The sequence below is a fragment of the Oryctolagus cuniculus genome, chromosome 5, assembly GCF_964237555.1.
Source record: "Oryctolagus cuniculus chromosome 5, mOryCun1.1, whole genome shotgun sequence".
NCBI lineage: Eukaryota > Metazoa > Chordata > Mammalia > Lagomorpha > Leporidae > Oryctolagus > Oryctolagus cuniculus.
The window spans coordinates 117,224,604-117,252,009 of NC_091436.1; the positions used below are offsets into that span (position 1 = coordinate 117,224,604).

The 27,406-nt window shown below is 41.6% G+C and overlaps 3 protein-coding genes across 11 annotated transcripts in view; 1 reads left to right on the plus strand and 2 right to left on the minus strand.

Annotated features, from left to right (window-relative positions):
• The window catches only part of LOC100353681 (glutathione S-transferase alpha I), a 40,102-nt gene extending 29,511 nt beyond the window's left edge, over positions 1-10,591 (minus strand). Inside the window, exons 1-2 of one of the 3 annotated variants that reach the window (XM_051855634.2) lie at positions 10,467-10,591; positions 6,947-7,133 (exon numbers count right to left, since the gene is read on the minus strand). In XM_051855634.2, coding sequence (XP_051711594.1) covers positions 6,947-6,988 — 42 coding nt within the window. In that variant the 5' untranslated portion in view covers positions 6,989-7,133; positions 10,467-10,591. Of the gene's footprint in view, positions 1-6,946; positions 7,134-10,466 lie in introns of those variants that run through there. The other 2 variants (XM_017345196.3, XM_051855636.2) reach the window with 2 other exon arrangements.
• Positions 6,087-21,090, plus strand: LOC100353428 (glutathione S-transferase Yc). 4 transcript variants are annotated; one of them, XM_051855642.2, is made up of 7 exons: positions 6,087-6,219; positions 12,576-12,681; positions 15,657-15,708; positions 16,652-16,784; positions 18,736-18,877; positions 20,005-20,136; positions 20,851-21,090. In XM_051855642.2, exons 2-7 carry the CDS (start codon positions 12,595-12,597, stop codon positions 20,968-20,970), a joined length of 666 nt encoding a protein of 221 aa, XP_051711602.2. In that variant the 5' UTR covers positions 6,087-6,219; positions 12,576-12,594; the 3' UTR covers positions 20,971-21,090. The 4 variants fall into 4 exon arrangements, with proteins under 4 accessions (XP_051711602.2, XP_069930099.1, XP_051711605.2 ...); XM_070073998.1 differs by lacking the exons at positions 6,087-6,219; positions 16,652-16,784 and adding an exon at positions 17,755-17,818 and having other exon boundaries at positions 12,597-12,681; XM_051855645.2 differs by lacking the exons at positions 6,087-6,219; positions 16,652-16,784 and having other exon boundaries at positions 12,604-12,681.
• The window catches only part of TMEM14A (transmembrane protein 14A), a 68,096-nt gene continuing 50,107 nt past the window's right edge, over positions 9,418-27,406 (minus strand). For all 4 annotated transcript variants that reach the window (XM_051855650.2, XM_051855652.2, XM_051855649.2 and 1 more), the window contains one exon: positions 9,418-10,591. In XM_051855650.2, the coding sequence (XP_051711610.2) occupies positions 10,468-10,591 (124 nt within the window). In that variant the 3' untranslated portion in view covers positions 9,418-10,467. The remainder of the gene's footprint in view (positions 10,592-27,406) is intronic.

Here is a 27,406-nt window from a genome sequence, read left to right on the forward strand (position 1 = left end):
GGAAAGAGAAGACCAAAATCAATAAAATCAGAGATGAAAAAGGGAATGCAACAACAGACACCACAGAAATAAAAAGAGCCATCAGAAATTACTACAAAGAGTTGTATGCCAGCAAACTGGGAAATCTATCAGAAATGGATAGATTCATGGACACATACAACCTACCTAAATTGAGCCATGAAGACATAAAAAAACTAAACAGACCCATAACCAAGACAGAAATTGAATCAGTAATAAAGACTTTTCCAACAAAGAAAAGCCCAGGACTGGATGGATTCACTGTTGAATTCTACCAGACAATTAAAGAAGAACTAATTCCAATTCTTCTCAAATTATTCAAAATAATTCAAAGAGAGGGAATCCTCCCAAATTCTTTCTATGAAGCCAGCATCACCTTAATTCGTAAACCTGAGAAAACGCAACAGAGAAAGAGAATTACAGACCAATTTCCTGATGAATATAGATGCAAAAATCCTCAACAAAATTCTGGTAAATCGAATTAAACAATACATCAGAAAGATCATCACCCAGAGCAAGTGAGATTTATCCCTGGTATGCAGGGATGGTTCAGCATTCTCATATCAATCAATGTGATACACCACATTAACAAACTCCTGAACAAACACCATATGATTATCTCAATAGATGCAGAGAAAGCATTTGATAAAATACAACACCCTTTCATGATGAAAATTCTAAGCAAATTGGGTATAGAAGGAACATTCCTCAACACAATCAAGGGAATTTATGACAAGCCCACAGCCATCATTCTATTGAATGGGGAAAAGTTGGAAACATTTCCACTGAGATCCAATACCAGACACAGATGCCCACTCTTACCATTGCTATTCAATACAGTCATGGAAGTTTTAGCCAGAGCTATTAGGCAAGAAAAATGAATCAGAGGGATACAAATTGGGAAGGATGAAGTCAAACCATCCCTATTTGCAGAAGACATGAGTCTAAATATAGGAGATCCAAAGAACTCCACTAACAGACTATTGGAACTCATAGAAGAGTTTGGAAAAGTTGCAGGATATAAAGTCAATACACAAAAATCAACAGCCTTTGTATACACAGGCAATGCCATGGCAGAGAAAGAATTTCTAATCCCATTCACAATAGCTACAAAAACAATCAAATACCTTGGAATAAACTTAACCAAGGATGTCAAAGATCTCTACGATGAGAATTACAAAATCTTAGAAATAGAAGAGGATACCAAAAAATGGAAAAATCTTCTATGCTCATATATGGGAAGAATCATATCATCAAAATGTCCATTCTTCTGAAAGCAATTTACAATATCAGTGAGATACCAATCAAAATACCAAAGACATTCTTCTAAGATCTAAAAAAAATGATGCTGAACTTCATATGGAGGCACTGGAGACCTTGAATAGCTAAAGTAATCTTATACAACAAAAGCAAAGCCAGAGGCATCACAATACCAGATTTTGATACATACTACAGGGCAGTTATAATCAAAACAGCATGGTAATGGTACAAAAACAGATGGATAGACCAATGGAACAGAATAGAAACACCAGAAATCAATCCAAGCATCTACAATCAACTAATATTTGATTAAGGAGCTAAAACCAATTCCTGGAGGAAGAACAGTCTATTTAACAAATGGTGCTGGGAAAACTGGATTTCCACATGCATAAGTATGAAGCAAGACCCCTACTTTACACCTTACACAAAAATCCATTCAACATAGATTAAAGATCTAAATCTATGACTCAACACCACCAAATTATTAGAGAGCATGGGAGAAACCCTGAAAGATATTGGCACAGGCAAAAAATTTCTTGGAAAAGACCTCAGAGGCATAGGCAGCCAAAGCCAAAATTAACAACTGTGATTACAATAAATTGAGAAGTTTCTGCATGGCAAAAAAAAAAAAAAAAAAAAAAAAAAAAAAAAAGTGAAGAGGCAACTGACAGAATGGGAGCAATTATTTGCAAACTATGCAATTGATAAAGGATTAATAACCAGAATCTACAAAGATACCAAGAAACTCCACAACAACAAAACAAACAACCCACTTAAGAGAGGGGCCAAGGACCTCAATAGACATTTTTCAGAAGAGGAAACCCAAATGGCCAATAGACACATGAAAAAAAATGTTCAAGATCACTAGCCATCAGGGAAATGCAAATCAAAACCACAATGAGGTTCCACCCCTCCCTGGTTTGAATGGCTCTCATACTGAAATCAACAAACAACAAATGCTGGTGAGGATGTGGGGAAAAAGGTACCTTAATCCACTGTGGTGGGAATGCAAACTGGTAAAGCCACTATGGAAGACAGTTGGAGATATATCAGAAATCTGAATATAGCCCTACCACATGACCCAGCCATCCCACTCCTCAGAATTTACCCAAATGAAATGAAATCAGCACATGTAAAGTTATCTGTACCCCATGTTTATTGCAGCTCTATTCTCAATAGCAAAGATACGAAATCAACCTAAATACCCAACAGAAGGCTGGATAAAAAAAAAATTAAGGGTTATGTACTCTATAGAATACTACACAGCAGTAAAAAAAAAATGAAATCTAGTCATTTGCAGCAAAATGGAGGAATCTGAAAAACATGCTGAGTGAAATAAGCCTGTCCCAGAGGGACAAATATCATATGTTCTCCCTGATCTGTGACAACTAACTGAGCACCTAAAAGGAAACCTGTTGAACTGAAATTGACACTATGAGAAGCAATGACTTGATCAGCCCTTGTCCTGACTGTCAAGGAACAGCTTATTATTTTATGCTTTTTATTATTTTCTTTTTTACTTAATACCATTGGTTGAACTCTTTACTTAACACAGAATTATTCTTAAGTGTTTAAATCCAATTGAAAATTGATCCCTGTAAAAATAAGAGTGGGAATAAGAGAGGGAGGAGATGTACAGTTCAGCACATGTTCCCATGAACTTACCTCTAAGGGGAAAGCTAAAAACTTGCCATGGGACTCCCAAATCCCATTAAGTTGGCAGGTACTAATGCCATCTTGATATATAAAGCAATCATTTTAAGTACGTAACTGATCATAAAGACAGGAATAATTGTCAAATGGATCATATAAATAATACCAAGTGTCTGTTAATAACAATAGATAGAATTAAAAAGGAGAGAATGAGCCAACATGGGAAGCAGGCCACATAGCAGACTCATAGAATGACAAATACCCTAAACAGAACTCTGGCCTTAGAATTAGCCCTTAGGGCATTCAGATCCAGCTAAAAAGCCCATGAGAGCATTTCAGACATGGAAAACCAAGACTCTGTGGCAAAAAAAAAAAAAAAAAAAAAAAAAAAGCCTATATGAAAGATCTCTGTGAGTGAGATTCCAGTGGAAAGAAGGGACCATCAAAGAAGGAGGTACCTGTCTCTGAAGGGAGGAGAGAACTTCCACTTTGTCTATGGCCCTGTCTAAATACTGACAGAGTTTGTGGATTCAAGAGGCTTCCATAGCCTTGGCAGCTCATGATAACCTGGTGCCACAGGTGAAAGCTTAACATAGTACACCACAGCACCAGCCCCCAAAATGTAACCAAAGAAGTGAAAGACGTGTACAATGAAAATTATCAAACATTTATGAAAGAACTCATCAAGGACACAAGAAAATGAAAAGATATTCCTTGCTCATGGATCAGAGGAATCAATTCATCAAAATGTCTATAATACCTAAAGCTATTTACAGATTTAAAGTAATCCCTATCAAAATATCAATGGCATTCCTTACAATGTTAAAAAAAAATCTTAAAATTCATATGGAATCACAAAAGACCCGGACTAGCCAAAGTGATACTGAGCAAGAAAAACCAAGCTGGAGGTATCACAATACCTGATTTCAAAGCATACTACAAAGCTACAGTAATTAAAAGAGCTTAGTAGTGGCACAAAAACTGGTATATAGATCGAAGGAACAGAATAGAAAGCACAGAAATTAAGTCAATGATTTTTCAGAAAACTGCTCAGACTATACAGTAGAGTAAGGATAATCTCTTTAACAAATGGTGCTGGCAAAACTGGATGTGTATATGTAGAAGAATGAAATAAGATACTTCAACTCAATCCAACAAAAATCAACTCAAGATGAATCAAAGATTTAAATTTAAGACCTGACATTATGAAGTTGCTGGAAGAAAATCTAAGGGAGACACTCCCAGTCATCAGGGTAGGGGATGGCTTCTGGGAAAGGACCACCAAACCACAGGCAACAAAAGCAGAGCTGAACAAATGGGACTGTGTCAGACTCACAAGCTGTTGCACAACAAAGGAAATGATTGCAGAGTGGAGGGACATCCAACAGAATTGGAAAAAAATATTTTCAAACCACCCATCTGACAAAGGATTATTATCTTGAATATATCAGCAACTTTTAAAACTCAACAACAACAAAACTCAAAAAATCCAGTTAAGACATGAACAAATTACCTCAATAGACAGTTCTCAAAAGGAGAAATACAAATGGCCAACAAATAAATTTAAAAATTATCAACATCATTAGCCACCAGGGAAATGCAAATCAAACCCACGATGAGATATCAACTCACCCCTGTAAGAATGGTTAAAATTCAAAACACAGAGAGTACCAAATGCTGCCAAGGATGTGGAGAAAGGGGCACACTTGCACACTGTTGGTGGGAATGTGAATTACTATAGCCACTGTGGAAAAAGGTGTGGAGATTTCTTTAAAAACTAGAAATATACTTGCCATATGATCCAGCATTCACACTACTGAGTATATACTAAAAAGAATTGAACACACTGTATCAAAGAGATACTTGCATCATGCTTATAGCAGCACTGTTCACCTTGGGGCCAACCAAGGTGTCTATCATCAGATCAATGGGTAAAGAAAATGTGGTATTCATACACAGTGGGATATTATTCAGCTATTAAAAAAAAATAAAATTCTACCATTTGTAGCAAGATGGATGTAACTGGAGGACATCATGTTGAGTGAAGTAAGCCTGACCCAGAAAGAGAAATACCATATGTTCTCCATTATATGTGAGAGCTAAAAATTTAAAGAACAAACAAAAAACAAAGAGAGAAAAAAGGAAGAAATGTTTGTGTGCATCATTTTTGCTGCAAATATAGTTTTTGTAACATTTTTTTGTTTTATAGCTCTGTCAAACCAATGGTTAAGAATGTTATACTGGGGCCAGCGTTGTGCCCTAGCTGCAGTGCCACAATCCAATATGGGCTCTAGTTCAAACCCCAGCTGCTCCACTTCAGATCCACCTTTCTGCTATGGCCTAGGAAAATGGCCCAGTGGTTGGGCCCCTGAACCCACATGGGAGACCTGGAAGAAGCTCCTGGCTCCTGGCTTCGGATCAGCGCAGCTCCGGCCATTGAGGCCAACTGGGGAGTGATCCATCGGATGGAAGACTTCTCTCTCTCTCTCTGTGCTTCTCCTCTCTCTGTGTAACTCTGACTTTCAAATAAATAAATAAATCTTTAAAATAAAAAAAGAAAATAATGGAAGGAAAGATGTAATAGATGTAATAGAGAAAACACAGAAGTGGCCACAGGCTAAATATTTCAGTCAGCACAAAACATGGACAAAGCTCCCTGGGACTGGAAGGCAGTCCTGAGTGAGGCAGAAAGAGAAAAGTAAGCAAACAGAGTTTCTGGATTAGCAAATGAAACACAGGATACACAGGTAAATGTGAATTTCAGATAAACAATCAGTAGCTTTTCCAATGTAGTGGAACATGTGTATGGACATATGTGCTGTACAGTGTTTGGGATTTAATGACACTAAAATTCTATTGGTTATTCCTGTTGAGGTTTGTGTTTTATCTGGCAATGCAATTCCAGGGAGCCAGCAGCCCCCTCCTGGTGGACACTACCTCCCGGCTAAGCTCACAGTGCAGGTTTGCAGTTACCTTTAATCCATTTAAACCTCACAGTCAAGCTCTTCAAAAACCAGTCCCCACTGAGTTGCAGATAATAAATTCTATCCGGAGGATTTCCCTTGCATTTTTATCATTGACCTTGAAAAGGAACATATTAACCATTGGTTTTCCAACAGGAGGCTGACTTTAGCATTTTTCTTCTAATCTAGTGTGAAACCAGATGGCCCCTGAACACTGTGGGAGTGGCTTTTTCCCTAACTGGACTCTACCCCCTTCAATGGGAAGCAGTCATTCAAATATACATAGGTCAGTTGCCCAGTGAAGAGCGTGGCCGCCCTGAGCAAGGTAAGTACCAATCTTATAAATCTTCCTACATTTTTTTCACATCTTCCCCATTGGATACCTAGAAAAATCATTTGAAATGTGTTCTAAGCATAAGGAAAAAAATGTGTTTTATCTCACTTTGTACCTTTTTGCTGTACTTAGATAATAGGCCAAGCATTGTTTTTCAATTTCTATTGCATACACCTTTATAGAAATGCAAAAATGTGAAATTTTAAACCAAGGCAGGAGACTTTAATAGTATGACAAAAATAAATGATTTAGGAGAAAAAAAGACATTGTAACATTTTTAGACCAACTGAGACTATGATCAAAGCAAAAGAAAAGCTGGAGTTTTTGTGAAAATTCCCTTCTCTATATGAACAGCCAACACACAATTGTGAATTGTGATACACTAATACTAACTAGGCTGTGCATATTCAAAGATTTATTGTCATAGGAACAAATTAGTCTGAATGTGAGAAGTAGATTCTAATTCAGTCTTTGCCTGTAATTAGCTAAATGACAAGTCCCAATCTCTCCCTCCCCTTCCCCCTCCCCCTCCCCCTCCCCCTCTCCCTCTTCCTCTCTCTCTCACATACTCCACCAGGTTCAACCAACTCATGGCAAGTCTAGAGAATAGCTAAGGCAGGCTTCGCACGCTCAGCACTGCTAACCCTGAGCACAGCATAACTGTGTAGAGATGTCCTATTCATTGCAGGAATTCAGAGGTGTCCCCAGCAGCTCCCACCTGTTGCTGCTGGATGTGACATCCTAAAACGTCTCCAAACATTGCTGAATGTTCTCTGGGCTGTGTGAACCAGTCCACCCCTGGTTGAGAATCACTGGGCTGCAGCACATCTCACACTGACGGGAGAAGTAGGTGACCACTGGAGGACATAAGTACTTGGAAAAAAAAAAAACATACAAACAGCCAGCTGCACTGTAGAAATCAATAGGATTAGAACATAAGAATCAAAAATACTCCCTCTTTTATTGGAGAAAAAAATTCTTATAAATGAGAGATTATGAATTTCCATGAAATTCTCTGAAAATCCAAGTGTCAGAGAAACCAGTGACTATCAACGATCACAGGAAAAAAAAATTACAACACTCGTGGGGGAAATAGTGAAATGACCATGAAGCTAAGCATGTTGCAAGATACCTCAGAGAGCAATGTCTGGACCAGCGTGCGATATGTTCCTAATGTGAATGGGAGGAAGGGAGACATATAAGGGATACTGAGATAGTGTCCCAGAAGGAAGAAGTCACCTGGGCTAAGGGGCGGGGTTGTCGCTTCTTTTCATCTAGAAGACTTCTCACCTTGCTCTGATTTACTTGGCTAAGAAAAATCAAGATTTTTTGGTTTGGATTTCCAGGAACCCATAAGTGAAGCCAGGGCTGGGCACACTCTGCTGTGTCAGGTGTCTCCAGCACCGTGGTTCTGATCCGATTTAAACCTCTTTAAGGGAGGGACCAAATCATTGTTATCTTATTTCCTACCCACTATCGTTATTGCTTGGTACACAGAAACTGCTTGGCTGGGAAACTAGGATGAGATTTGGAAGGAAGGAAGTACATTGGTACTTACAACAGAAACAAACAAGTGTAGAAAGATCCAGAGATATACGTATTTCCAGGAAATGAACAGGATGTTAGAGAGAAGGTATCCCTTTCATCAAGTGTTAACTGTGAAACCCTGTGCTAGAGCCACGAACAGCCAGACAGAGGGATTGTTTTTCCCAATCGCACGGCTGTAATCCACACAAGGAGAGCCCCGAAACAAGAAAGGTTCTGCGTGCCAGGGCAGGGAGTGATTGGCAGCAGGGCCTGGCCTGCGAAGACTGTCCAAGGGGTGCACAGGATGGGGTTGGACCGGGGATCTGGTACAGTCTGGGTGCTAAGTAAGCAAGACTGCATCAATACATTCCAGGCCTCACCAAAAACTTGCTGTTTTGTTAATCTAGGTTAGTTGATTAACAAAAGACATTTACTTTTGCACAGGGGCTAAAACAGGAGGTCCATCTTGTGACTTGTATATGAAAAGTAGATAGGACCACCTCTGTTTTCACAACAGAACACTGAGGTCAGATTAAGCCATCTAACAAGTTTACCTACCTCCTACTGGAAGATTTTGGATATCTAAGTCTCTCTTTTAAGAAACCATGTAAATAGGACCATTCCGGAAATATAACTTCTTTAATTTGCTTCCAGAATTATCACAGGTGATATTCCTTTAAAACAAGACCATTTTCTTATAGATAAGAATATAAGAAATCTTCAAAATGTTCAGAAAAAAAAATATGCAAAAGTATGTGTAGATTTCAAAATTTTTTGCACCAAAATAAATTTTTCTTTCAATCCCTTTTTATGACATATTTGAAGATTCTTCAGACAGTTTTGCTAGTCCTCAGCTGTTGAGGCTGTCAAGGTAAAGCAAGGCACACACTTATCAATTCTTTTCTTTGAATCCAGCTTCTAAAAGCTGCTGACAGGAAGGAACGGGTGGATTAGATATCCTCCTGTCTGGCTCCCATTCCTTCCTTTAGTTGTTAACGACTCTGAACACAAAATAAAAGAGGTCCTCAGAGGGGAGCAGAGAGAAGGGGTGAGGCTCCATGTGGAGCCGAAATCAGGAGGAGGAGTTCCTGCTGAGTCGGCATCACACAGCTGCGCTCTCGCTCTCTCTGACTGACCTTCAGGGCTCCTCTGTAAGGAGGACACTGGGGGCTGTTTCCCAGGGCAGCGGTGAGGGCAGACTCCCCCCCTAGCTGCTGACTGTGAAGGTCAGGAGCAAGACCCGTCTTCCTTCTCAGATTCTGCTGACCCACTCGGGCTTTGTGGCCACTTTGCCCAGTCTTGGCCTGGTGTTTGGAATTTGGAAGGGGGAGAAAGCTACTTATCAGGAAGAGAGTTCTGATAAATACTTTGTAAGATCACAATTCAGCTCCCTTTGTAAAGTGATCCTCAGTCAATGGCTAAGGGAGCTGAGTGGGGACTGGACTCGCTCGGTGCCAGCCACTTCAATTTCTCACGGCTGCACACAGCTCCCACACTAGTGTGAGCCTCCCTCTCCCTTTCATTCTGCTGGCTCCTACCACCTCCCTTTTCCTGCCAAGAAAGCACAATACGAAGTCTCCAGTTCTAAGACAGATGACTTAAGTATGTTCCTAAATTTTTTTTTTTACTTTCTAAAGGTTAAATTAACCGAGTTTCACGATATAACATATAAACACTTAAAGCATTTTAATGTCTAAAATTGAAGTCACACATACTTTTTCAGAAATACAACCATTGGGAAAGACAAGTACATTTTTGTCCCAAACTTAACAACAAAACTTTGCAAGGATAATTTCACTGTTTCATAACAGACCTTGGGACTTGGGGAAAAAATGTAACTGTTCCTACCCAAGTTCTGGCGCTGGGACTGCTGTTTTTCATGTGTCCTCTGGGTTTGTTATCACACTCGTGATTCTTTAGTTACATCCACCCCTGAAGCCGCTGGGTTACATTCTCTGATTCTCTGCTCTGTTCTGCCTCCCAAGCAGCCTGAGCAAGAGCAAGAGCCTCAAACTCCCTTCATGGAACTGAATCAATGTCTATTTCTATTTACCGTGATCAAATGAGCAAGCACAGGTGCACACATCCATCTATAGACAATATACACACAGCTGAACCAAAAACTCATGTGAAAAGAGCAAATTGCAACAAAAATACTTTTACAACTCTTAATTAGCTTTGTGATTCTAGAATTGGACAGAGTTACAGATAAAAAAGAGACAACAACAGGGACATACAATATTTATAATCAGAGAAAAAGAAGTGAAAGGTACAGAGACAGCCCCACTGGTTACATCTCTTCTCCATTTTATTTGAATAGGAGTTGAAGACTTGGCCACCTGCTTTAGGAAGTCTCAACTACTTGTCCCAAGAGTGAGTGACAGTCTGTCTACACATAAAGTTAGGTTGCAGTTCACTATATACGGAAAAACCTTGAGGATAAACAACGCAATTTAAAACTCAGACATCACTTACCCTCTCCGCATGACACTTTCTATTCTTTTCTGCTTTATTTTTTAAACTAGTGGATTCCACATTCCACTGAGGGATTGTCAGACATATTTTTGAAAAACACTAATACTGAAGTTAAAGTGTAGACTTTGGCTTGAATAGAGGGGTGTTGAATACCTGGCCTAGCTCTTACTTTCAGTAAGCTACTCTAGAAAACTCATTACCCCAACTGTAAAAATAATAATTAAAACAAAATTCACCTTAGGTGACTTTGGTAGAATAAAATGAAGATTCATTTATGAGATTGCCCAGCGTGTGACGGATGATGAACAAATGTGAACTCCATTCCATACACTGGGAGGTCAGTAGAGCAGCATCTCTTTTTCTAGATTACAAAACAAAATAAGAAGTACAGAAGTCACACCGTAGGTCTAGAGAAAGAAATGTTGAATCTTTTGAGATACCACTAACCAAGTCTGAAGCCTAATTTCTGCTTTCATCAAATTCAGCCTTATAGCCAAATAGCTGCAAAGAGACTTGGCTCCCTCCTGTTCCTAATCATCGGTGATGTCCTCTGGTTCCGAGTTCCCTTGATAAGTTCCAGTGGCCCAGTGTGGGTTCCAGACCTGCCCTCTTCTTAATCCTGGTCTGGATTCCCATGTCCATCACTTATAGAGTGTGATCATTGCATTTGACCTCTCTGGTTTCATTAACTAAAAAACTGAGAAAATAACAGCCATAGTCATGTACTGAATAAAAATGTTTCAACCAATAGCAGATGACCCATGCAATGTTGATCTCATGTGATTATAATAGAGCCGAAAACTTCCTGTCAACTAGTGATGTTCACGCCATGCTTATGTCAGAGTGCAATGAATTAGGCATGTGTTTCTGGTGATGCTGGTGTAAATGAATCTACTGCACTTCCAGTCATTTAAAAGTATAGTACACACAATTATACACAGTTCATCATTATTGATGAGGATAACAAGCAACTATGTTACTATTTGCATAGCATAGCACTTTAAAAAAAAAGATTTATTTTATTTATTTGAAAGACAGAGTTACAGAGAGAGGTAGAGACAGAGAGAGAGGTTTTCCATCCGATGGTTCACTTCCCAGATGGCCACAATGGCCGGAGCTGCGCCAATCTGAAGCCAGGAGCCAGGAGCCAGGAGCCTCTTCTGGGTCTCCCACATGGGTGCAGGAGTCCAAGCACTTGGGCCATCCTCCACTGCTTTCCCAGGCCACAGCGGAGAGCCGGACTGGAAGAGGAGCAGCCGGGACTAGAACTGGTGCCCATATGGGATGCCGGTGCCTCAGGTCAGGGCTTTAACCCTCTGTGCCGCAACGCCGGCCCCTAGCATAGCACTTTTATAATTATTTTAGAGTTTATTCCCTCTAAAAAAAATTATTGTGAAACAGAGTGTCCTGGGACCAATGCTGTGGTATAGTGGGTTAAGATGCCGGCTACAGTGCTGGCATCCTATATGGGCGCCAGTTTGTGTCTCAGCTGTTCCACTTCCCATCCAGCTCCCTGCTAATGTGCCTGGGAAAGCAGTGGAGGATGGCCCAAGTGCTTGGGCCCCTCACCCACGTGGGAGACCCAGAAGAACTCCTGGTTCCTGGCTTTGGCCTGACCCAGCCCTGGTAATTGCAACCATTAGGGCAGTGAACCAGCAAGTGAAAGATCTCTCTCCCCTCTCTCTCTGTCTCTCCCTCCCTCACTGTTACTTTTTCAAATAAATAAATAAATATTAAAAAAAAAAACAGAATGTCCTGTTATGCCATCAGCAGCCTCACATTTCTATGTTTGCCATATCACTTGATTATATTAACAGTTTAGTAAAGTTACTGACCTTTACCAGCTGAGTTTGAGTAAATACACCGTATGATGTTCACACAATGCCGAAATAATCTAAGGATACAATTGTTTGAATGGCACATGCCCATCATTGAGCAATGCATGCCTATACTTCACTGGACTGTTACGAGTACTAAAGATAACACATCAAAAGTGACTAGCATTAGGGGGATTGTTAAGAGATTTTCAACAAATATCAGTTCTCTAGCTCATCTTGCCACTAACTCCCAGACGTGCATTACCACAGACTCTCACTTACCAGCCTGTTAAGAATAATCACCTGTCAGCCAATGGAAACACGAGACTGGATTGGTGCAATCAGAGGGTGACTATGGCTGGGTAACAATGTTGGCCAAGAAGACATTTCTGCAACTCCTCCTGTCCTGCCATAAATCAGGCTCACTTTCCTCAGGATTGCTGGTTGTGTTCAATTGTACACCATAAAGTGTACACTTCAGATTCCACAGTTTTATAGATTCATTCACCCATCCATTCATGTTTACAGAAATCAGGATTCAGCTGTCATGTCAAGAAAGCCCATACTTCACTACTACAATGCCCGGGGCAGAATGGAGTCCATTCCGTGGCTCTTGGCTACAGTTGGAGTAGAGGTAAGTCCTCAGTTAGGTCATCTAAAATTGGATCTGAAATTGACAGTATTAGGAACTGGTGTTGTGGTACAGTGGGATAAGTCACTCCTTCAAATGTGGCATCCCATATTGGAGTGCTGGTTGGAGTCCTGGCCACTCCTCTTCTGACCTAGATTCCTGCCAATACACCTGCGAAGGAAGCAGAGGATGACCCACATACTTGGGCCCCTGCCAGCCACTTGGGAGAGCAGGATAGATTTCCTGGCTGCTGTCTTCAGCCTGCCACAGACCTGGATGTTGCAATCTTTGGGGGATGGAAGGTCTCCCTCTCTCTCTGTTCCTCTACCTTTGAAATAAGTAAATCTTTTTCAAAATAAATAAAATAAAATTGACCGTATTTCTTACTGAGTGACTGTAAGGAGTGGTGCCTTAAATAAAAATTGCTTAACCAATTTGACCTAATAATTCCTTAATATTTCATCTGAGAGAGCATAAACAGAAAGATAAATTGAAGAAGCTAATCACAATATATGGCCCATATATGGATTTAAACAAACTATTAAAAAATAATTAGACAACTATAAACATAAACATTGATTGAATATTTGAGGATATTAAAGAAGTACTTTAATAATATACATATAATGATAAATTGTGGTTATTTTTAAAATAGTTTTATGTTTTAGAGAGACACACTGAAGTATTTAAGGATGAAATATATGATATTTACATTTCCTTCAATTATTGTGAAAGACAGAGAGCAAGTGGACAGATAGATGGAAGGCCATTGTCTTGAGATGATAATTGTTGAAGTTGGGTGAAGCATAGAAGGAGCAACATTACACTCTACTATTTGTATATGTTAGAAATGTCCATAATAAAAGAATTATAATGTACAATTAGAAAATTAATATACTTAAAGAGAAAATATAATCTACAAAGAGAGGCAGAAAGGAGTGAACAAACTATTTGTTAGCAACTAAATACCTTCATTCAGCAATTATTTTGCTGAGCAGGTATTGGGTGCTAGGTTCTTTGCTGGATCCTGGGGATATTTAATGAACAAGACAGACAAGGGCCCTGACGGTGAGCAGCCTACACATCTAGGAGCTAGTTAAAAGGACAGATAGGATCAAGTATTTTACAGGGAGAAAGAGTTATTTTTCCTGGCACTTGAACAAGTAATGTTAGCAGGGTTCCCCCTGCCACTATTGAGTGCTGACCTCTAGGGGTGTCAATGAGAAAAACACTTCCCAGTCCAGACCAGAAGCACCCAGCAACTAGGTGAGGATTTTCCTGAGCTGCTAGTCATGGATAATCTTAGGTCTTTCAGGTGAGATCATAAAAAGAGGGTTTCATATAGATGGTGTCCTGTGAAGGAAATGCCTAAGGTGTTCCATTCCACCTCACACGAAAGCATTTACCTAAGTCTGGGTTTAACCTTTTTCAATTGCTTCATGATGTCTGTGGCTTTAGCCTGCTAATTTCTCAGTTTTATGAAGAAACGATCACACACACACACACACACACACATATACACAAAACAATCCAACTACTCCAGTGCCATTCTAGATGGTTTTCTTTCTACAACTGCGTAATTCCGTTTCACTTTCATCCCAACTTCAGCATCCTGGTCCAGGTATGAGTTCAGTGCAGGAAGGAGAGGTAAGGGAGGTGCTCACAGCCCTATGCTCCTGAATTTCCACCTTGCCTGAGGGAAGTGGGTTGTGGTCAAGGGCTGACCACACCCCCTGCTCAGAGTCTGTGGATTCTCTGGCCCCAAGGCTGATCACTACCATCCCATCCATCACCATCAGTCTCATAGGCAACACTAGACTCACCAACCCCATCTCACTTTGGCCACCCTCTTGCACTGGCCATCCACCACCCCTATGTTTTTACTGAACTGGATGTTTTGAAATTGCTGGGCACACAGCAGCTTCCTGTCTCTGCAGCCTGATTGGTGTGCTCATGTAGATTTACAATAAATTCTTTCCCATAGAGCAAGGTAGAAACTTAAATTTCCTGAGCTTCTCAACATGAAGTACTGCATTAATAATACCCACTGGAATTAGTAATACCCACTGGAAACATCATTATTATTTATGATTTGGTTTATGTGGGTACCTCTTTGTACTATGATTCTTTTTTTAAGATTTATTTATTTATTTGAAAGGCAGAGTTACAGAAAGTGAGAAGGAGAGACAGAGAGAGGTCCTCCATCCACTGGTTTACTTCCCAAATGGCCACAACAGCCAGGACTGGGCCAGGCCGAAGCCGGAAGCCAGGAAGTTTTTCAGGGTCTCCCACATGGGCACGGGGGCCCAAGCACTTGGCTCATCTTGCACTGCTTTCCCAGGCAAATTAGTGGAGAGCTGGGTCAGAAGCGAAGCAGCCAGGACTCATACTAGTTCCCATATAGGATGCTGGCACTGCAGACTGGGGCTTTAACACGATGAGCCACAGTGCTGGCCCCTGAACTATGTGTCTTGTAAACACTACAATCTTCTTTTTCAGCAGTGGTATACCCTTGTACAAATATGGAAATTACAACAGAGATCCCATGGTGAAAGAAACTTAGATTGCCACTGGTCATGAAGTGTCCATTGCTGCGGACACAGCAGTTGCTCTGATCTCATGAGACATTCAGTCTTTCCTGAGCTACTGGAAGGTCATAACTAGAAGAACTTATGAGTTCAGTTCTTCTATTTACCAGCTTACTATAACTCATCAGTCCTGTCCCTCCAATGGCATCATCTCTCAAATCCTGACCTAACCATGCAGTTGGTCTGGCCAAGGTCCAGGTGAATTGACCCATGCCCCTTTCTTGGCAGACCTAAATTGAATTTCCAAATAATCATGACCAGACTCCTCTCTGCACCTGCCAAACTCAGAAATCTTGTCTCCTCCATATTATGCACCAGACAGGGACCATTGAAGCTTAATCTGTAATGCAAAGGAACTAATAAGAACTCATAGATTGTTTCTGCTTCCAGTTTGAAGAGAAATTTGTCAAAACTCGTGCAGAACTGGACAAATTAAGAAATGGTAAGGCCAAATTTTTAAGTTCTTCTTATGAAGGTTCCTTGTAGAAAGTTAAACAAAGGAAATTCTTGTTTTTCAGGATGATCTTCGAAATGTTAGAGATAGAAAGAGCGGTTAAAAATATTAGGGGTGGGGCTCACTGAGCAGGACTGATTATTTTCTCTAAGCTAAAATGGACCTCTTGGAGTATCTGCTAAAGGAACCATGCCCAGTGTCCTGTGAATGTCCTCTCCTTGGTTTCTCATGCTTTCTTCACCTGAATGAGATGCAGCCTGCTTAGGATCTCACATGGCCTCACCCATGCCAGGACATTCATTAGATGAAAGGATGAGAAACAGCTCTAGCAGTTATCTTTGGTTCCTTTCTTTCACTGGTTGAGATAAAATGATACTCTAGCAATACTGTAGGCTTAATAACAAGACAGCACTGAATTCTTTGTTGTTTCAGGTGAGAGAATGAAAAGGAGAGAAAGAGCAAGGGCCAGAAGTCACGGGGTCAAAGACACAGGCCCACCTTTCACATACAGTCCAGTGGTGTTATTTGAAGAACACACAGAGGGCCCCAAGTAGAAATTATTTCTCTCAGAGATATCCTTGAGGTCATAACACCAAAGTATCAGGTGGCTTCCCCATTACAGCCTCTCTATACTCCCTTTAAAATCTGCATGAAATAAATCACACGCAAAATATGCAGAGACCTACAAAATGTATCTAGGTGGTAAATAAAAACATCAATGAAATAACAATATAAAATTAAAAGGAGGATTGGATTGATAAGAAGAAAAAGGACTATGGAATGCCAAAAGCAAAATGTTATTTTACTTGAAAGATTACGAAGTTAGAATTTTATCTTCATTTTAAACCTTCCATAAATTGAACAAAAAAAAATCATGTTCAAAGAGTGGGATCCATAGAGATTTCACTCTTTCCTTTTCTTCTTTTCAAAGATGGAATATTGATGTTCCAGCAAGTGCCCATGGTTGAGATTGATGGGATGAAGCTGGTGCAGTCCAGAGCCATTCTCAACTACATTGCCAGCAAACATGAGCTCTATGGGAAAGACATAAAAGAGAGAGCCCTGTATGGTATACTTTCTGTTCTTACAATAGCAGTTAGCACAGGAATGATGTGGATCCTGACTTGTGTGAACAGGACCATGGCAGTGGGTTCAAGATCAGCCACAGGCTGGGCTTTGGGCATGCACTGAGAGTCCATTATATCAGACGCCTAGGGAGATGAAGGAAGAGTATTTTGGGGGTAGATTCAGGTAACTATGGCCATAGAAGACCACATAGTTCATGCATGTAGATCAGTGACAGAAGTTTCCAATCCCTGATAAGCCATGAAGTCAGCATGGTGGGGAGCCATGATTCCAAATATTCGCATTTTAGAGGCTGGATGGGAACCAACAACTCAAGATAAGGGACAAGGGTTTGTGTATCTGGAGCTGAAGTCCAGGAAGGGCATGATCCTAAGGAGCTGAGTCTCAATTTCCAGAAACTGTAAGAATGACAACCAGGAATCTATGATACGAGCCTATTGTTTGGACTGGTGTTTGGAAAAGGGTTAGTAGATCCTGGTGCCCATGATACTGGGGTTACTTAAAGCACTTTACACAGGACGTAAGGAGTCAAACTGAGTCAGTACAACCAAAGCTGGTGGTCTCCTCCCCGTTGCACTGGAGCTGCTTGACTGAAAATCAAATATTGTATGCAACCATTCAGAATTCCTCAGAACATTAAATATGCTTATAGAGTTACTAGTGACTCAGCGATCCAGGTACTGGGTATGGAAACAAGAAAAATGAAAATATAACCTCACTAATGTTGTTTAGAAATGTTTACAGCATCATGATTGGTCACATTCAAAAACTAGAAGTAAATTAAGTCTCCATCAAAGCATAAAGAGGTGAACTAAATGTGCTAAGAGGGTATGTCTAAAAATTGAGGAAAAATAGTATGAAAAAATTATTAGTTTATGATGCTGGGGAAAAATCTTTGAAATACATCCAAACTTTTGTCATAATACTTATTTTTATGAATTTTTATAGACCCCCCCAGCTATGAGTTACTTCTATGAATTACCCAGAACATTGCTTTTCATAGACACAGAAGGTAGGTTAGTGGTTTCTAGGGCCTGGGAGGTGGAGGTGGTTGGGAACTCATTGCTTACATACAGATTTTATTTTCCCTCTCTGGATGATAAAAATCATCTGAAGTTAGTATTGATATTTGCAGCATTCATGAATGTACTTAAATCCACTGAATGGTATTCATTAATAGAGTGACAACTATGGTATGTGAATGTATGTTTGTAAAAGTGCTATTTTTAAAACTTTTAGGAAGCTTAGTTTGAAACAAAAGATAAAAAGTCTTCCATCCTATGCACTGGTTGTAACTGTATACAGAAGTACACACATAGGGGAAACCTGGAAACCCAAGAAATGCAAGCACTATGAGATCTGGGCAATAGTACATAGAGAAGACTATGGGACCATATCTTATGGTAAATAATTGAAAGCATTTTCTAATATTGGCATAAAAATGAGCCTGATGTGTGTAATGGATGAGAGAGGGAGAGGGACATGTGTAAGGTGGCCATACCAGGGACTCTCTCCTGAGATGACACAGGCAGCAGGTCATCAGCCATAGAAACCATACTATATTTGCACACAGAACACAGCTCAGTAGAGATGAAAACCCTGTTTGTTTGTCACATCAGAGATCACACTCAGGGATCCACCCATATTATCCCATGACTAACTCCGGACAGGTCACTGATGCTCTTTGTGTAGTTGGTCATGTAGTTGGTCTGTAGTTGGTCATGAGTCTACCAAAATTGCTAGACATATCTGCACCTCTTAGATTGTTCTCAGAAATAAGTGTCTATACAAAAATAAAAATAGTATGATCAAAGGCCCCAATTGGAGGTGAATAATTTTGCCTCCCAGGATGCTCTAATGTCTTATATTTTCAAACTATAAACTCTAAAGCAGAAGGCATCTCACAGTTTGGCTGTTTTTGTCTCTCAGCATCGATATGTATACAGAAGGAATGGCAGATTTGGGTGAATTGGTTCTTCATCACCCATACCTTCCCCTTGGGGAACAGCAGGCAAGCCTTGCTCAGATCAAAGATAAAGCAAGAAACCGCTATTTTCCTGCCTTTGAAAAGGTAAGAGGAAGCTGATTCACCTGTAAGGGCGTGAAGAGTTCAGAAAGCTCACAGTCCCAAAAGGGAACCATAGCAGGTTACACTGTTATAACAAAAACACCATAGACTCAGCACTTCAAAAGCAGACATTTATCACAGTCTTGGGGCTTAGAAAGTACAGGTCAAGGAAGGCACTGGCAGATTCAGTATCCGGAGAGGTGTGCTTCTTGGCTCCTAGATGGTCGATTTCTCACTCCGTCTCACATGGTGGACAGGCTAAGGGGAGTTATCTGGGGCTAGTGCCATTCACAAGAGCTCTGCCCTCAGGACTAATTACTCTTGAAGGCAATAAAAACCAGTAACAGTACATTATGGCTACAATTTCCAAATACCAGTTTTGAGGGACACAAACAGAAGGTAACAGTGCATGGGTCTTCATGGAGCATTGAATTTTACTCCCACAGGGTCTTCCTTAAGATAAATTGAGCACCCTGACACTCAAGGCATTGTGTAAAAATGTAATGTCAAGGAGAATTATACTAGCTAAACCAGAGAACTTTTGCCAAAAAACTTACCAGGATCCAATCTGTAAAATTCTGGATTCGAAAGGATGTCATAGTCTTAATTAGAACTGTGGATGTCTTAATTAGGCTGTGGATGGCTGTGCAACTCCCTAGAGGTTGGACTAGATCCTGTAGACACCATAACCTTCTAAATCAAGTACAGCATGATGAATGCATACATCACAAAGTACCTTGGCACCATGTAGGGGAGACACGAGGCCATCTGCCCATCAGGAAGATCTGGTAGTCTTCCAGGAATGGAGGGTGTGTACACAAGCAGAGTTTGTGGCAAAGGGATGCAGAGGAAGAGATAGATGAAAAGACGTTCAAAAATAATCTAGGGTATTTGGGAACAATGGTGTCAGACTGCAGAGAGCTTGGGCTTTAACTGAGGGATAAGCAGAGCCCACTTCTAGCTCTCTCTCTCTCTCTCTCTCTCTCCATCTCTCTCTCTCCCATGAGACAGGGGCTTTGAAGAAAGACCCCAGCCAGGCAGCAGAGCTGGGAGAGTCGGGCTTGAGAGGCTCAGGGAGGAGCAGGGCCCCAGCCTGACTGTGCCTGTGACCATGATCTGATTCTCACCAGGTGTTGAAGAGCCACGGACAAGACTACCTTGTTGGCAACAGGCTGAGCAAGGCTGACATTCTCCTGGTTGAACTTATCTACTACATGGAAGAGCTTGATCCTGGTTTTATCACCAGCTTCCCTCTGCTGCAGGTGATCTGCCTCATGGCCCTCAGAAATCTCCCTATTTGGCATCTAATTTTTGGATCCTAGGGCTGGTGATCTTCTGACTCCCAACCTTCTACAGACCTCACATCCTCACCCCTCTCCCCAAATCTCCAAAATGAGCTTGTAGGCCCTTTGCACCATCATCTCTGTTTCTGATTTTTCGGTGATGTCTTTTATCTTTGCACATGGAGTCCTTCTGAGTAAGTCTCGTTCCCACGTGGTTTCCTGTTCTCAGCTCCACCTCCAACTGTCAGACCTGGTGTTCCTCTCTGCACTGCTCTCCACCCTCTCCTCCCACATCCCCCCACATCTTCTCTCAGTATGGAAATTGGTTGTAATTGGCCCTGGTTAGCCTTTACTATTCTGTGTCTTTAGACGTCTTTGTGTCTGTATCTAACAGACACATTGTTCTTCCTTATACTTTGCAAGAGCCATGGATCTACAAGATTCATGCGTAAGGAAGAAGAGGGAGTTCTGTTGACTGGATAAAGTCTTACAGACGTCTTTAGGGAAAATGCTCTTGAGTACTATTTTCTTCCTCTCGTCTGCATGCTCCCTGGGATCTGTCTCCCAACCTCTACACTGGTGTTGACGGAGGGGACTCAGTTGGTCTTTGTCTGGAAGGGTCTCAGATATCCTGGGTTATGATACTGATATGATGCCGTTTGACTCCTTGGGGCTGTGATTTGTGCACTGCAGGCCCTGCAAACCAGGATCAGCAGCCTCCCCACCGTGAAGAAGTTTCTGCAGCCTGGCAGCCAGCGAAAGCCTCCTGTGGATGAGAAATGTGTAAAAAAAGCAGAGGAGATTTTCGGCTAAATAAAGCAGGCATGGGTGCCAAGAACATGCAAGACCAATCTCCTAAAGTAATGCAACAATGAAGCTCTGGAAGCAAATGCTGGTTCTCCCCTGTGAGGCTAATAAAATTTCTCAAGTCTGTGTGCTATGTGCCAATTTAATTAGAAACCAACTCTGCAAATGTAGTTTGCAATGTGCTCTATTTGTTATTGAACAAGTACAAAATTATGCTCACCTGCTAGGATTTCTCTACAGATTTAAATAACAGGAGAAAATAAATTCTCATGTATTTTGAAATGCCATATAACAGCTCTTAAATACCTTGAGTAGAAATTTTTATTTGTCACTCCTGCTTACATGAAAACAGTCTTTTTCTCTTGTGTTTTCCTATCATTCTGACCAGCAACATAAAACTTTGTTTCAATAGCCATTTTCCTGGAGCAGGCATTTGGTGGAGCTGTTAACACATGGATTGGGATGTCTGCATTCCATATCGGAGTGCCTGGTTCAAGTCCCACCTATACCACTTCTAATCCACCTTCCTGCTGATGTGCACCCAGTGAGGCACCAGGTGATGTCTCAAGTGCTTGGGCCCTGGCTACCCATGTAGGAGACCTGGAAGAAGCTCCTGGCTTTGGCCTGGTCCATCCCTGGCCATTGTGGCCATTTAGGAATTGAACCAGTGGATGGAAGCTCTCTCTCTCTCTCTCTAAATCAAACTTTCAAATAATAAATAAATAAACCTTTAAAAAATAGTAGACTTGCAAGATCACCTGGACCGAGGAGTACAAAGGCTGAGTGGAGACAGCCAAGAATCTCAGAGAAAAGGAACAATGAAGAAGGAACGTGAGCATCATGACGCTAACAGATGAGCATGAGGCCTGAAGGGTGAACAATGGACTGGGCAACAGGAGGCCACTGTGGGCTGATGAGTGCAGCTGCAGTGAAGCAGGGGGAGCAGAAGCTGTACCAGAGTGAAGAAGCAGAGACAGCAGCTTGAAGGGCTCAGGAATTTTGCTCCAAAATGGGCAGATCTATGGGGCAGCAGACTCCATCTGAGATCCAGAAAAGGAAGAGATAGTTAAGGAGATTGGGCCTGGTTTCACTGGCAATTGTGCAAAGTCCCCTAAAGAGGCTGAGGCACTTGTTCCTGCCACCAGCAGTGAAATTGCCCTGGAACACTCGCCACCTGGTGGTCAGTCCCGGAGTCACAGTCACACTCCTCAGAGTAGGCCGAGTTGTTCCCCCATCAGAACCATGACTTTTTCTCATCGGTTGTGGGTAAATTGCAGGAAGGCAGCTGAAGGAAAGCCAAGATGGAAGCCGGCGCCGTGGCTCAATAGGCTAATCCTCCACCTTGCGGCGCCGGCACACCGGGTTCTAGTCCCGGTTGGGGCGCCGGATTCTGTCCCGGTTGCCCCTCTTCCAGGCCAGCTCTCTGCTATGGCCAGGGAGTGCAGTGGAGGATGGCCCAGGTGCTTGGGCCCTGCACCCCATGGGAGACCAGGAAAAGCACCTGGCTCCTGGCTCCTGCCAGGATCAGCGCGGTGCGCCGGCTGCAGCGGCGGCCATTGGAGGGTGAACCAGCGGCAAAAGGAAGACCTTTCTCTCTCTCTCTCTCTCTCTCACTGTCCACTCTGCCTGTCAAAAAAAAAAAAAAAAAAAAAGCCAAGATGGAATGTTCTCCAGCCTCCCCTAACACCTTCCAGGCTATTCCACTGCCTCTGGTTTCTGCCTAGTCCTCTTTACCTTCACTCATTGCCCTCTGTGTTAGCTTTCCAGTGTCCATTTCTGTAATCAGAAGGCAATGAGGCAGCTGCAAAGATGCAGGCAGTCATCTTCCGGGACAGAGATGTGGAGTAGCCTCCCTCAGAGCCTCCAAAGTGAACTAACATTGCTGACCCCTGGATATTCAACCTCCAGCCTCCAGCCTGTGTGAGAACACACTTCTGTTGTCTAAGCCATCTAGTTTGGGCAATTCGTTACATTGATCCCAGGAAACATACACAACTCCTTAGCAATAAAAGGAATGAATATCTTCCCAATTTCTATGAATCTCAAAAAGATAATGCTGAGTGACAGAAATCCTACATAACAAAGAACACCGTCTATATGCTTCTACCTCTATAAAATCCTAGAAAACGCAAACTACCCTATTGTGACAAAAAGCAGATCAGTGGTATGGAGGTGGGAATTCCAAAAAGACATGAGGATATGAATACATTCACTGTCTTGATTGTAGAGATAGTTTGTTAAGTATATGCACATGTCACAACATAATCCTATTGTACACTTAAATTATGTGCACTTTATTATTATATGTCAATTATACCTCCATATATGGTAAAAAATTAATAGGAGCAAATAGAAAACCATAATTCTGTCATAAAGATAGTCATTTGTAGAACTTCTCTGGTCTCCATCCCACTCGGCTGCCTCTTGTTCCTCTGACAAGTTTCTGTATAGGCTCATGAATCTAGCCCTCTTAGCCACCTACATCTCCACTCATCAAGACAAACTTGAGGGACCAGCACTGCAGCATAGTAGGTTAATCATCTGTTTGCAGTGCCAGCATCCCATATGGGCACTGGTTCACGTCCTGGCTGCTTCACTTCTGATCCAGCTCCCTGCTGATGGCCTGGGAAAGCAGTGGAAGATGGCCCAAGTCCTTGGGGCCCTGCACCCACATAGGAGACCTGGAAGAAGCTCCTGACTCTTGACCTCAGATAGGCCTAGCCATGGCCATCACAGCCATTTGGCGAGTGAATCAGTTATAGAAGATCTCTCTCTCTCTCTCTCTCTCTCTCTCTCTGTTGCTCCCTTTCTCTGTCTGTTAACTCTGCCTCTCAAATAAATACATCTTTTTAGAAATTTTTTTAAAAAAGACAAACTAGAAAACATTCCAAAACAAATCAACACATCTTTCCTCATATCTGACTCATTTTCTTTTTTGCTATTTCCTTCTCCATTTCCTTCCACTTCCAAAACTCCAGTCATCTACACTCTATCTTTACTTCCTCTCTCCAGAGTCTTGAACTTTCGTTTATTTATCAATGAACCAACTGTCATGTTACTCTGTTAGTTCAAAGTTCTTTTCTTGTCTGACTCCTTGGATCTCTTTCCTGCAAAGCTACATTAGTTCTATAAGTCCAACGTCCTTTTATCAATCTATCTGCTTTGATCTCTTAACTGCAAATCCCACTTCCTTTTCTATCAGCAATGTTCTAGCAGAAGCCCTCACCCTACACAAAACACCAGTGTCCATGTTTTCCCATGGCCCACTCTTTCTTAGTTTAATGACTTATATTCCTTCCTTGTCCTTATGCCATCCCATCCAATCCTGTGTGTTCCAAAGGGCAGTGTTTTCACAAAATATGTAAGTTGTCAGAGCACAGCCTTTTGAAGAATGCTGTGAAAAGCTCCCAGAGTCTGACACTGAGCGGCAAGTGTAGCACTTGGCAGAATAACTTGCATGGACCTCAGGAATAGCAACAATGCACTTCTGCATCACCACTCTCCTTCCCCTCTCACGGTGAAGTGCGCTCCCTACCACTCTGCCAGTCTGTGTCAGTGTCTCCTCCACTGTGACACCTTACTGAGTAGCTCAACAAACACCGGACATTCAGGAAGAGGCCCCTTGACATAAAGCGATCCTTTCTGTTCTGTTCCTGTGTTCTCAGGTGATAGTGTTGTCAAACTAACCCGGGGTAAGATGTGGAGAGAGAGTGAGTGTAGTCCATGAACTGTGGGAAGGTGGGATTGGGCTTTGTGGGTGACAGCCAGGCCCCACACATCTGAGATGTGGATGCACTGAAAGTGATGAAAATCCTGTAATTGCACCATCCTGGCCCAATGGTTCTACCTCAACATCCATCCATCCTTTCCTCTAGAGTCGCCCTAAGCGTTAATTGTCCCAGTCCTGTTATGAGGAGACAAACAAGGAAAACTCAAGCATCATAGCTTGACAGTCATCTCAACCTCAATACATCTGTGTGTGCCTCTGTTTTACACATGGATGCCATGGAATATAGAGAGGCTGAGATGTGTCTGGGGTCACATAGCTGATCAGTGGTAAAAGCAGCCTAGCCCAGGCCTCCTCAAGGATAGGCCAAAGCATTTTCCCTTTTTCCAAAAGGAAATCTTTTATCCATTGATTCAGGACTTCTTTTTTGGAAACCTGGTTCTTGTGTTAAGTTATCCTCTTGCAATGAGACTGAAGCATCAGCCTTTCCAAATCAGTACAGAACACGCCAAGACAGCATTTTTATTATTTTCTATTCATTGCATTTTATTTATTCGAAAGGCAGACAGACAGAGATCTCCTATCTGTTGGTTCACTTCCCAAATGCCTGCAATGGTCCAGGTTGAACCAAGCTGAAAGCAGGAGCCAGGAACTGAATCTGGGTCTTCCACATAAGTTTTAGGGATCCAACTATTTGAGTCACCACCTGCTGCCTCCCAGGGTGTGCATTAGCAAAAAGCTGTATTAGGGATAGAACTAGGCACTCCACCATGGGATATGCGAATCCCAACCAGCATTTTAACCACCACACCAGACGCCCACCGCTTAGGACAGGATCTTTATGAAAACAAAGCAAATCTCACTTTATATCACAAACAGGACATAAAGGTTTTCTATAAGCCAGAAGAATAGGTATTCAAGACTTAAGAATACATGAAAATGTACTGTATGCTAGATTCCTGGGTTGATTTTTTTCATAGAGGGGAAAATATTTATTCTGTCTCTGAAATTGCCTAAGAATCCATGTTACTAGAGCCCAGTTTCAGTAGACAAAACAGAATGGAGGCGGAATGCCAAGATGATTGGAGATAAAATTCCAGACTCCAAGTCTGAGGATAAAATAATTTACAAAGGCATGCAGTTACTGGCCCACTTAATTTCTTTTATTCTTACATACCTTTTAAAAAGTGGATTATTTCTTTTGATTTCTTTTTTACTTTACAGTCACCCTTCAAAACAGCAATTATTCTAAGATGTATTTCCTGTATGTCTAGCATATAAGTCATGGATACTGAAAATACTCCTAATTATTTCTAAGTTGATAACAAAGTGACAGCTCTACTGAGAGCCAAAATTACAATTCAGTTTCAAATGAATTGACTCTGTTATACTCATCAAATCCTCTTGTTCCTGTCTCATCTCAAATTAGTAATATGTAAATAATAAAATGCACAAATAACAATATGGACAAATACTAATATGCAGTGGATATTTACCATATATAAGAATCAGAATACATATTTGCTTTTAGGAAATATTAAAATATCGCTGGTCTTGATTTTCAGAATAAATTCTACCTAGAACATCTTTCTGAGTTTCTAGACTTTGGGATCCACCAGTGTCTCAGAAATTACGTGAGGCTGGCGCCACGGCTCACTACGCTAATCCTCCACCTAGCAGCGCCGGCACAACGGGTTCTAGTCCCGGTCAGGGCGCTGGATTCTTTCCCGGTTTCCCCTCTTCCAGGCCAGCTCTCTGCTGTGGCCCGGGAAGGCAGTGGAGGATGGCCCAAGTGCTTGGGCCCTGCACCCCATGGGAGACCAGGAGAAGCACCTGGCTCCTGCCTTCGGATCAGCGCGGTGCGCTGGCCGCAGCACGCCAGCCGTGGCGGCCATTGGAGGGTGAACCAACGGCAAAAGGAAGACCTTTCTCTCTGTCTCTCTCTTTCACTATCCACTCTGCCTGTCAAAAAAAAAAAAAAAGAAAAAGAAAAAGAAAAAGAAAAAAAAAAGAAATTACGTGAAGCACAGGTTTTGAATGCAAAACAAAATAATTTTCCTCAACGTCCTATGAAATAGATGCATTTGTTGTATGATTTAGTTTCTTATAGTAATTAATTTTTTCTGATAATTAAAAATTGATTCTAGGGACTTGCATCATGATGAAGAGAGTTAATCCACCACCTCCAACTCTGGCATCCCATATCAGAGAACCTTTTTGAGTTCCAGCTTCTCTGCTTCTGATCCAGTTCCCTGCTAATGCACTTGGAAAGAAGCAGCTGACACCCCACTAGCTTTGGCCCCTGCCACCCACGCTGGAGATTCAGATTGAGTTTCTGGCTTCTGGCTTTGGCCTGGCTCATTACTGACTGTTGCGACTATTGGAGAGTGAACAAGTGGATGGAAGATCTCTCTCTTTCCCTCTGTGTGTGTGTGTATGTTTGTGTGTGTGCATGTATGTGTGTGTGTGTACGTGTAACTCTGCCCTTTGAATAAATTTAAACTTTTTTAAAAAAGTTGATTCTAAGCAACTCTGACAGGGAACTTCTTATAATATGTGAAGGTAAGATGAATCAGTTTACAAATCCAAGTGCGCAAGAATCTCTTTAAATTTCTAAACTGAGTTCAATTTTTATTCTGAGGCCCAATCCAGAGGGGCACAAACCATATCTGACAATACCAGCCTTCCTCCAATACACATCTCCATATATTTTTG